The sequence below is a fragment of the Xenopus tropicalis genome, chromosome 5 (genome assembly GCF_000004195.4).
Source record: "Xenopus tropicalis strain Nigerian chromosome 5, UCB_Xtro_10.0, whole genome shotgun sequence".
In the NCBI taxonomy this organism is placed as follows: domain Eukaryota; kingdom Metazoa; phylum Chordata; class Amphibia; order Anura; family Pipidae; genus Xenopus; species Xenopus tropicalis.
In genome coordinates, this window is record NC_030681.2 from 3,786,808 (window position 1) to 3,798,506 (window position 11,699).

The 11,699-nt window shown below is 46.1% G+C and overlaps 1 protein-coding gene and 1 long non-coding RNA gene across 3 annotated transcripts in view; both read left to right on the forward strand.

Moving 5' to 3' along the window:
• The window catches only part of mdga1 (MAM domain containing glycosylphosphatidylinositol anchor 1), a 188,395-nt gene extending 178,450 nt beyond the window's left edge, over positions 1-9,945 (forward strand). For both annotated transcript variants that reach the window (XM_031902282.1, XM_031902283.1), the window contains 3 exons: positions 4,334-4,464; positions 8,193-8,301; positions 8,556-9,945. In XM_031902282.1, the coding sequence (XP_031758142.1) occupies positions 4,334-4,464; positions 8,193-8,301; positions 8,556-8,641 (326 nt within the window). In that variant the 3' untranslated portion in view covers positions 8,642-9,945. The remainder of the gene's footprint in view (positions 1-4,333; positions 4,465-8,192; positions 8,302-8,555) is intronic.
• Positions 9,946-11,106, forward strand: LOC116410881. Its single transcript, XR_004222705.1, has 2 exons — positions 9,946-10,144; positions 10,433-11,106. It is a non-coding gene; the product is annotated as an uncharacterized LOC116410881 (long non-coding RNA).
• The last annotated feature ends 593 nt before the right edge of the window (positions 11,107-11,699 follow it).

Consider the following 11,699-nt stretch of genomic DNA (forward strand, 5'->3'; position numbering starts at 1 on the left):
CTGGACATATATATTACTGGGGTTAAATACCTGTGCCATGGATATAAAATGACATTACCAGATATGTACCAGGGGTGGCAGTTAGGGGTGCCCTCGCTGTGCCGGAGCCCCTGCCAGCTGTATCCGTGCCTCCTGCTGGGGATAATGGGGATAGATATGCCGAGGCGCTTTCATGGCTGATTAGCCGCATTAGCACAGAAGCACAGGGGCAGCTGGTACCCGCTTGGCACTTATCTGACTAATGATATCATTGTAATGAGGAGTGTGAGCGGCTCGGTGTGACTCACGTAGGCACAGAGGGGGCTACATGTGCCCACCATCTCTGTTACCCATAATGCACTAAGCTCCTGTATGCGGGTAGCATCTTCCCTTTCTCACTCACATCAGTTCTGCCCCCCCATTGGCTCCCTCATTGGGGCCCTCCGGCTGACAGGGGTTCCGTTTGGGTGGGTCATGGGTTCCTAGTGGGTGGGGCCTCACCTTTACATGCAGGGTATATACACACTACCATAACCCACGTCCCACCCTGTTTAACCCTCGGCATTCCTGTAACTATTAGGTTCCCATAAGCCAACATATTGGGCCAATTAATCACCCCCCCCCCATGTGAGTAATGCGGCATTAACCCCCGCAGTCATTTACGCCTGCTCGCCTGATCGCATTTCATTAGCGGCCTCTTAAATAAGGAGTGAAATGCAGCAGATTGGGCGTCTCGCAGGCGTTGGGGTGCTTGATGGATTGCGCTCGCTGCATGTCTGGGGCCCTGGGGGATATTATAGCTTTTATTTTATTTGTTAATTTCATCCCCCCCCACCCCTTTCGTGTTTATGCCTGTGTAATACCCGGCTCTCTGCCAGCTGCTGCCAGTTCCACAGGGGGTGCCCAGGCCTGAGATGCTGTAGGGGCACAGATACTGAGGAGCCCTATCAGAACCTGGGGGCAAGCACCCTAAAACCTCTGGCTTTGGGGTTAGCAGGGCAGGGAGCAGATGGGGGCAATTATATTGCACATTACTAGTGTACTAGGGTTGCCATCTGCTATTCTCCCGGCATACACTCTGTACCCCCAGCATATACTCTATACTCCCAGAATACACTCTATACCCCCAGCGCACAACTCTATTCTCCTGGAATACACTCTATACCCCCAGCGCACAACTCTATACTCCCGGCATATACTCTATACCCCCAGCACACAACTCTATACTCCCGGCATACACTCTATACTCCCGGCATATACTCTATACTCCTGACATACACTCTGTACTCCCAATGTACACTCTATACTCCCAGCATACACTCTATACTCCCAATTTACACTCTATATTCCCAATGTACACTCTATACTCCCGGCATACACTCTATACTCCCAATTTACACTCTATACTCCCAATGTACACTCTATACTCCCGGCACACAACTCTATACTCTTGGCATACACTCTATACTCCCAATGTACACTCTATATTCCCAGCACACAACTCTATACTCCCGGCATAAACTCTATACTCCCGGCATACACTCTATACTTCCGGCATACACTCTATACTCCCAGCGTACACTCTATACTCCCGACGTACACTCTGTACTCCCGACGTACACTCTGTACTCCCGGCATATACTCTATACTCCCGATGTACACTCTGTACTCCCAATGTACACTCTGTACTCCCAATGTACACTCTGTACTCCCAATGTACACTATATACTCCCAATGTACACTCTGTACTCCCAATGTACACTCTGTACTCCCAATGTACACTCTGTACTCCCAATGTACACTCTGTACTCCCAATGTACACTCTGTACTCCCAATGTACACTCTGTACTCCCAATGTACACTATATACTCCCAATGTACACTCTATACTCCCAATGTACACTCTGTACTCCCAATGTACACTCTATACTCCCGGCATACACTCTATACTCCCAATGTACACTCTGTACTCCCAATGTACACTCTGTACTCCCAATGTACACTCTGTACTCCCAATGTACACTCTGTACTCCCAATGTACACTATATACTCCCAATGTACACTCTATACTCCCAATGTACACTCTGTACTCCCAATGTACACTCTATACTCCCGGCATACACTCTGTACTCCCAATGTACACTCTGTACTCCCAATGTACACTCTGTACTCCCAATGTACACTCTGTACTCCCAATGTACACTCTGTACTCCCAATGTACACTCTGTACTCCCAATGTACACTCTATACTCCCAATGTACACTCTATACTCCCAATGTACACTCTATACTCCCAATGTACACTCTATACTCCCGGCATACACTCTATACTCCCAATGTACACTCTGTACTCCCAATGTACACTCTGTACTCCCAATGTACACTCTGTACTCCCAATGTACACTATATACTCCCAATGTACACTCTATACTCCCAATGTACACTCTGTACTCCCAATGTACACTCTATACTCCCGGCATACACTCTATACTCCCAATGTACACTCTGTACTCCCAATGTACACTCTGTACTCCCAATGTACACTCTGTACTCCCAATGTACACTCTGTACTCCCAATGTACACTATATACTCCCAATGTACACTCTATACTCCCAATGTACACTCTGTACTCCCAATGTACACTCTATACTCCCGGCATACACTCTGTACTCCCAATGTACACTCTGTACTCCCAATGTACACTCTGTACTCCCAATGTACACTCTGTACTCCCAATGTACACTCTGTACTCCCAATGTACACTCTGTACTCCCAATGTACACTCTATACTCCCAATGTACACTCTATACTCCCAATGTACACTCTATACTCCCGGCATACACTCTATACTCCCAATGTACACTCTGTACTCCCAATGTACACTCTGTACTCCCAATGTACACTCTATACTCCCAATGTACACTCTATACTCCCAATGTACACTCTATACTCCCAATGTACACTCTATACTCCCGGCATACACTCTATACTCCCAATGTACACTCTATACTCCCAATGTACACTCTATACTCCCAATGTACACTCTATACTCCCAATGTACACTCTATACTCCCAATGTACACTCTATACTCCCAATGTACACTCTGTACTCCCAATGTACACTCTGTACTCCCAATGTACACTCTGTACTCCCAATGTACACTCTGTACTCCCAATGTACACTCTATACTCCCAATGTACACTCTATACTCCCAATGTACACTCTATACTCCCAATGTACACTCTATACTCCCAATGTACACTCTATACTCCCAATGTACACTCTATACTCCCAATGTACACTCTATACTCCCAGCAAGGGCATCATTTTCATGGCGAGGGTTCAGTTTGTCGCTTTACTACTCCAAATCCCAGTGTAACTCCCCTGGCAAACTCTGTACTGTGTGGCAGAAAATGGGTTAATCCAGGGCACAGGGACCCGATGTAGTAGTTACATTTTCCTGTGTGGCCTTTAGTTTCCTTGTTTTCTCACCTGCCAAGAACCAAATAGGAGTTGTTACTTGCAGTACCACCCCTCACCTTTAGGGGGTTTCTGGATTGTTTAACTGCAGTAGGGCAGCGCCACCACCTACACTGTTGCAAAACCACTGGTGCCCACAGTGAATTATCTCATGGACATATTGAGCCCTTTATTTGGAGACCTAAATAGATCACCCCCACTTGTCTCACAGGACGGCTGTTGCCCGAGACCCCCACAGATTATAGAGTGCCATTTGGGCAGTGTGACTGCCCACAGAGTTCTACAGACCCAGTCCCCACTAACTATACAATAACTGGGGGGGCACTCGCTGCCATACTGACTGGCACCGGCCGGAACTACATGGGCCCAAGTGGCAGCCGCTGGGATAAATGCACCAAAGCCGGATTAAATATTTACCTTTCCCATTAAGTGTCTTGGCTGCAGCGGAACCAGCGCCCGGGGACTGTCACAGCTTAACTCTAATCCTGCCAGAGCCCAAGCGACATCTATTGATTGTGTCCAAGTGAAGCTGGGGCTCAGTGTGTGTGTGTTTGTCTGTGTTTGTGTGTATGTATATATATATATGTGTGTGTGTTTGTATACTGTGGCTCCCTCCAGGAGTGGGACATGGGGGTGCTGCCCCAAGGAGAAATAATGCAGGGGGGATCCCCAAGTGTCACCCCCAGCATTCTCATTGGTCACTTCTCTTGCACTTATAATCACATGTTGCTCAGTAGAAGGCTCATTGGGGAATTTCCTTGCATCTAGAATTAGGTTTTTCGACAACTTCTATAGCAACACTAGGGGGCGCAGTGGGGCAGCGTTATGGTTGGGTTTATATCCCCTTTAATCCCTTTGTTTCTTTCTTGCACAGGGAATCTGAACCTGCTGATGAGGCTGAAGAGTAAAGGTACCATAGACACCCAGGTGTGGAGCCAGAGCGGGGACAGAGGGAACAAATGGCAGCACGCTATGGTCCCTATTAGCGCCACGGGCCAATTCCAGGTACCCACTCTATTTGCAGCTCTCCATTTTCTCTAGGCACATTATGCTTCCTTGTTGCTAGCGTCAGTTACCCTAGCAACTAGGAATCCAAAAAACTATTTTTTTCAAATGCAAATGGTAAAAGCCCAACTGCAGGCAGTCGGACTCCTTCCAAGTGTGGTTGTTAGGGTCACTCATGCTGCGAGCCAGAATAATGGCTGATGATTTTGGTTGCTATGGTCACTGTGACCCTAGCAATGAAGGTTGTGTATCCCTGATGTATACACTAAATATATGAATAAATCAATATCCCCAGTGATGTTAGGGGCCCCCCTGCCAATAGGCACCAAACTCCATTGTTTCTCCCAAATACAAACAGAAATACTGACGTGTTGGCGCCGCGGGCATAAAATATAAAATCCAGAGAATCTTTGTGTTATTGTTACGGCTCATAAACCCTCCGTGTATCTGTCCGAGCGGCACGAACACTTGTGCCAATCTCTCCCCTGGCACAGCCGGCACTTTAACTGTTCCGGCAATAAAAGTAGAACAGCGCCGGGCACTAAAGTCCTGAACGTGCCGTGCATTTTCCTGGGCCCCTGGGGGCTCTAAATCCAACCTATAGGCTTCCTTGCTGATATATTCCATTTTGTGATGTTTAATTATCATTAGGTGTTGGGCACATACCCGCCGGACCCAAAAACATTACATTACAGTCACTAGGGGGCGCCCCTAATCCATTCCCATGCCCTTACATCCCTTTAAAGGGGAACTAAACCCTGCGGCACAGCGCGGCTCAACCAAACGTTACTCAGCTGTTGCCGGACTACAAATCCCAGAATAATGTAACATATACTGAAGGGTGAGGCATGCTGGGAGCTGTAGTCCAGCAACATCAGGGCTGTATTCTTAAAGCAATATTGCCCAATAAAACTGCATTAAAATGCAAGAAATCCCCCAATGAGAATCCCAGCTGATGTGAGTAAATCCGGCTCCCTGTTCTCTGTTCCTGCAATTGGAGTTGGGAGCAATAAGCACAGTTTCCCAGCACTGAACAAGTCTGTCCCTTTATCCCCATGTCTGATTCCTGTGCCATATAATGAGGGGAAAATGCCATCATTATCTCTATATGTAAGGTACCAGCAAGGGGCCTGACACAGTGCTGGGAATCAGCATTCTCATTGGTCACTTCTCTTGCACTTATAATCACATGTTGCTCAGTAGAAGGCTCATTGGGGAATTTCCTTGCATCTAGAATTACGTTTTTCGACAACTTCTATAGCAACACTAGGGGGCGCCGTGGGGCAGCGTTATGGTTGGGTTTATATCCCCTTTAATCCCCACTGGGATTGTTCCCTGTGCCGCTTTGGCCTCACAGTATCTTGTACCCATTAGTCAGTGTGTGGGAGAGAAGCAATAAATAAGCCCCTGTGTGGCTTTGAGCCTCGCAATGAATCCCCAGGGTGCCCAGTAGCAGCTTTGCATATCCTCACAACAGGATTATAGAATTATATTTTCCGGCAGAAGAGGGATCAATAATATTAATATCCTGCCGAGGTTTAGTTACAGTTCATTGACCTTTCATAAATCCATTTTAATCTAATGTTGGCATTAACTTTCCTCAGCATAATCTCACGTAATCTATTTATCATCAACCCTTCCCATGCCGCAGCCCTGCCCAACCCAACCCAATCCAACCCAACCCTGCAGCAACTCTCTATGTGGGTTGGGAACGGTGTACAGAGAGATACCATAGAACTATGGCACATAGGGATTCCCCTGTACTAAGCACAATTCAGCAGGAACAGCCCCCTAAGTTTGCCCATAGCCTGTACAGAGAGATACCATAAAACTATGGCACATAGGGATTCCCCTGTACTAAGCACAATTCAGCAGGAACAGCCCCCTAAGTTTGCCCATAGCCTGTACAGAGAGATACCATAAAACTATGGCACATAGGGATTCCCCTGTACTAAGCACAATTCAGCAGGAACAGCCCCCTAAGTTTGCCCATAGCCTGTACAGAGAGATACCATAAAACTATGGCACATAGGGATTCCCCTGTACTAAGCACAATTCAGCAGGAAAAGCCCCCTAAGTTTGCTCATAGCCTGTACAGAGAGATACCATAAAACTATGGCACATAGGGATTCCCCTGTACTAAGCACAATTCAGCAGGAACAGCCCCCTAAGTTTGCCCATAGCCTGTACAGAGAGATACCATAAAACTATGGCACATAGGGATTCCCCTGTACTAAGCACAATTCAGCAGGAACAGCCCCCTAAGTTTGCTCATAGCCTGTACGGAGAGGTGATGATGATGATAATTGTTAAAATGAATCAAAATATGACTTTTCTCTTTATGTTGGCAAATAAAAAACATCCTATGCTCTCATTTTTGCCCCACTATCACCACCTTGACTTACTGTCCATCTTGCTTTATTGTCATTGTCTTCTGTCTCTGCTGTCTTGATTTGTTCCCACTGTCATCATCTTTACCAACTGTATGTCATCTTGTACTACTCTCTTTTTCTCACTATCACAATCTCCATCTTGCCCTACTGTCTCCGTCTTGCCCTACTGTCTCCATCTTGCCCTACTGTCTCCATCTTGCCCTACTGTCTCCATCTTGTCCTACTGTCTCCATCTTGTCCTACTGTCTCCATCTTGCCCTACTGTCTCCATCTTGTCCTACTGTCTCCATCTTGCCCCACTGTCTCCATCTTGCCCCACTGTCTCCATCTTGCCCTACTGTCTCCATCTTGCCCTACTGTCTCCATCTTGCCCTACTGTCCCCGTCTTGCCCTACTGTCTCCGTCTTGCCCTACTGTCTCCGTCTTGCCCTACTGTCTCCGTCTTGCCCTACTGTCTCCCTCTTGCCCTACTGTCTCCGTCTTGTCCTACTGTCTCCGTCTTGCCCTACTGTCTCCGTCTTGCCCTACTGTCTCCGTCTTGCCCTACTGTCTCCGTCTTGCCCTACTGTCTCCATCTTGCCCTACTGTCTCCATCTTGCCCTACTGTCTCCATCTTGTCCTACTGTCTCCATCTTGCCCTACTGTCTCCATCTTGTCCTACTGTCTCCATCTTGCCCTATTGTCCCCATCTTGCCCTACTGTCTTCGTCTTGCCCTACTGTCTCCATCTTGTCCTACTGTCTCCATCTTGCCCTACTGTCTCCCTCTTGCCCTACTGTCTCCATCTTGCCCTACTGTCTTCGTCTTGCCCTACTGTCTTCGTCTTGCCCTACTGTCTCCGTCTTGCCCTACTGTCTCCATCTTGCCCTACTGTCTCCATCTTGCCCTACTGTCTCCATCTTGCCCTACTGTCTCCATCTTGCCCTACTGTCTTCGTCTTGCCCTACTGTCTTCGTCTTGCCCTACTGTCTCCGTCTTGCCCTACTGTCTCCATCTTGCCCTACTGTCTCCATCTTGCCCTACTGTCTCCATCTTGCCCTACTGTCTCCATCTTGCCCTACTGTCTCCATCTTGCCCTACTGTCTCCATCTTGCCCTACTGTCTCCCTCTTGTCCTACTGTCTCCATCTTGCCCTACTGTCTCCATCTTGCCCTACTGTCTCCATCTTGCCCTACTGTCTCCATCTTGCCCTACTGTCTCCATCTTGCCCTTCTGTCCCCATCTTGCCATCTTGTTCTTAAAGACAAGGTAAGATTAATAAAAGTTTCAGCAAAGAAACAGCAGACATTGTGGCAGCCCTGGCATCACATGTACTTTCCCATCATGCCATTGACAGGTTGTATTTGAAGGTGTGAGAGGCTCAGGAATCGAAGGGGACATTGCTATTGACGATGTTACAGTGAGGAAAGGAGAATGTCAGTGGAAGCAAGTGCCGCCAAGTAAAGGTCAGTGTGAAATGTAGCGGGTACCCACCCTGTATGAGAAGCGCTTTGCCCTAACTGTCGTTACAATTGTTCTTTTGGATGTATTATATCTGGGTTTTACCTTCGCTAATTCATTTATGCCATTACATTTTCTTTTATTATGCAAATAGCAGTTTATTTTCTTTATCCTCCTCCATGGAGGTAGTAGTGTTTGTATGAATAGTATAGAAACTAACTAACATGGTTGTCATTTTCCATTTCTATTCCCCATCCAGACGTGATGCCTCCTGGAAGCTCCACCTGCAAGGTCCTCCCTACGGCTCTCCATTGGGCCTTCTTTCTCTTCGTGCTGCTGAGATGATACCGAGCCAATGACGCTGCTCATTCCGACTAAGGCTCCCCCAACCTCGCATCCTTTCCTCCTCCAGTCCTCCTCCGTCGCAGACACACCAAAGTGTCCACAGTTACCAAAGACCAACGAGCATGACTGCTTGAAGGACCCCCCCAACAAGAATAATCAGACTGGGAGGTCTCCTTGGAGAAGGTCATGGTATCTCCACAGTGTGTGGAAAGGAACGTGAAGAAGAAAGAGATAGAATCTAGGGGAATGGGGCGAAGGACTGACTCTTGAAGACTTTGTATCCACATTGACTTGTGGTTAAAAACAAGCAACAAACAAACTTTGATGAAAATTATAAGCACAAATTTCTATCTGGACTTTTCTGGGATTGGGGGAAACAATGGCTACGAATCCGCTCGAGGTCAGCGGAGATAACGCGGAAGAAATTCCGGCTGCTGCATTCTATTTTCTACGTAGGTTTCTTTTCTCGTGCTGCTGCTGCCGCCCATCTGCCTCCATGTAGTCTCACACGCCAGTTGCATGTGCTTCCGTGCCCATATCTGCATCCAGCCCTCACCCCGCGTACGCCGACGCTCACGGCCTTCGCTATAGCAGTCACGTTTGTTGGCGAAAGGGAACTTTTACTCTGCTGGCCTTTGGAAAAATGATCCCTTCCACAGCAAATGTGTAGAGACTTGACAGAAGGGGAAGCTGGGGGAATCCCCCCTCTATTCCAGTAGCTATGGATCCGTTCCTTGGTCTTCCCTCTTGTCATGCTACTGTTACATACATCTCATTTTATCTAGAGCGCCCCTTGCAGGTCAGGAAGACCAAACAATGATGGTGAAACAATATGGGTTTGTTGCTTTATTAGAGATAATTTTTAGGGAGGCCACATCATTCAGTAGATATTTCGGAGCTGCCAATGTCCTTTTCTCTTCTGTCGGAGACATGCAGTGTTGGATTGGCCAGCCAAGGTACCACTCCCAGTGGGCTCTCTTGCTCCTAAACCATTTGGCCTAGTTCATAGTCATTCCCTATGTTTGAATGGAACCAAAGAGAAGAAATAGATGGGAGGATAGATGCTAGCACTCAAAGAACAAAGACTAATAGAATGTAGAGGGTTAGAATTATGGTTATTAGGGTTAGGGTTGAGCAAGGAATGGAGGAAAAATAGTTTGGAGAGTTGGCCTATGGTCTAAAGTTTTCTGGTGGGCCCTGGGTTAGGGTTTTTAGGGTTAGGATTGAGCGAGGAAAGGAGGAAAAATAGTTTGGAGAGTGGGCCTATGGTCTAAGGTTTTCTGGTGGGCCCTGGGTTAGGGTTTTTAGGGTTAGGATTAGGGTTAGGGTTGAGGAAGGAAAGGAGGAAAAGTAGTTTGGAGAGTTGGCCTATGGTCTAAGGTATTCTGGAGGGCCCCTGCTTAGAGTTATTAGGATTAGGGTTATTAGGATTCAGGTTATTAGGGTTAGGGTTGAGCAAGTATAGGAGGAAAAGTAGTTTGGAGAGTTGGCCTATAGTCTAAGGTTTTCTGGTGGGCCCCTGGTTAGGGTTTTTAGGGTTAGGGTTAGGGTTAGTGTTATTAGGGTTAGGGTTATTAGGGTTAGGATTAGGGTTAGGGTTGAGCAAGGAAAGGAGGAAAAGTAGTTTAGAGAGTGGGCTTATGGTCTAAGGTTTTCTGGTGGGCCCTGGGTTAGGGTTAGGGTTTTTAGGATTAGGGTTAGTGTTAGGGTTATTAGGGTTAGGGTTATTAGGGTTAGGGTTGAGCAAGGAAAGGAGGAAAAGTAGTTTGGAGAGTTGGCCTATGGTCTAAGGTTTTCTGGCGGGCCCCTGGCATTCCAGTCCAACACTGGAGACATGGCATTAATACAGTATATTGACAGGAAAAGTAATGACCACAAATTCCAGGGATGTCATTCATTTTTATTTAGGTTGATGAGGACACCCAATGGCTCCCAGAATTTCAGCTGCTGAGATTCCATCTCTTGGACCAATCAGATGTCTTAACCAAATTGTAAGGTCCTAACTAAACAAGTAATCTTATGTTTAGAAAGCTCCGAGTATCCATGGTAACGAGGTGAAGACGGACTTGAGTATCTCCTGTAGGTTGGACTGAAGCCACCTCAGATACCTGCGCAATGTAAAGATACAGAATGTGTGCGGGGAAATGGGTTTTTTTGTTTTTTTAAATCTATATATGGAAAAGTTATAAATGTATTCTGCACAGATATTTATCTTATCAGCTGATCAGCTGTTTTTTGTGATGTAGCGAAGACAACCTCAGATCACACAGACGGTGGGAAGGTTGAGACTGCACTGAAGGGGTCCTGGGAGGGACAATCCGCGAGTGAATGTGTTGCAACCAATCAGTGGCCACGTGTCAGTTATGAGGGAATTTCTTTGTCCATGACATTTACCAATCAATAATATTCCACAGGTGCCTATGGGGAAAAATGTTCCTTAATAAATGTCTAGAATTTTTGTTTTTTTTTGGTTTCTTCAATTTTATTAATGAAAAAAATTTAATAAAATGCACAACATACGTGGTGTCGGACTTATAACCGCAACACGTGAACGAGGGACCCGTTTGGGTATCAATAAATTGATACATTCAGGTAGGTTCCTACGGTCTTGGTCAACCAATTAGATAAAACTTCAAAAAAGTGATTTAAATGGGGCTTGGAACCACCCACAGTGATAGAGACCATGAACCTATAGGAAAGATCAGAGCAGGAGAATATTCTGAAGATTATTTGCTATAAATTACACACAATGGCTGATTTGGTAAAATAATTTGAAAAAAATTCAAATTCAATTTAAATTTTCAAACATTTCTATTTTGACCATTTTTCCTCCTATTTATAAAGCAGGAAAATATTCTGAAGATTATTTGCTATAAATTACACACAATGGCTGATTTGGTCAAATTTGAAAAAATTTCAACACATTTTTTTATTTCTATTTTGACCATTTTCCCTCCTATTTATAAAGAACTTTAATATATTCTTGGATTTGTTCTGTAACCTAAGCCTGGTACAATCCATTATTTTATACGGGAGGGATTATTCCCATGTATTCCAC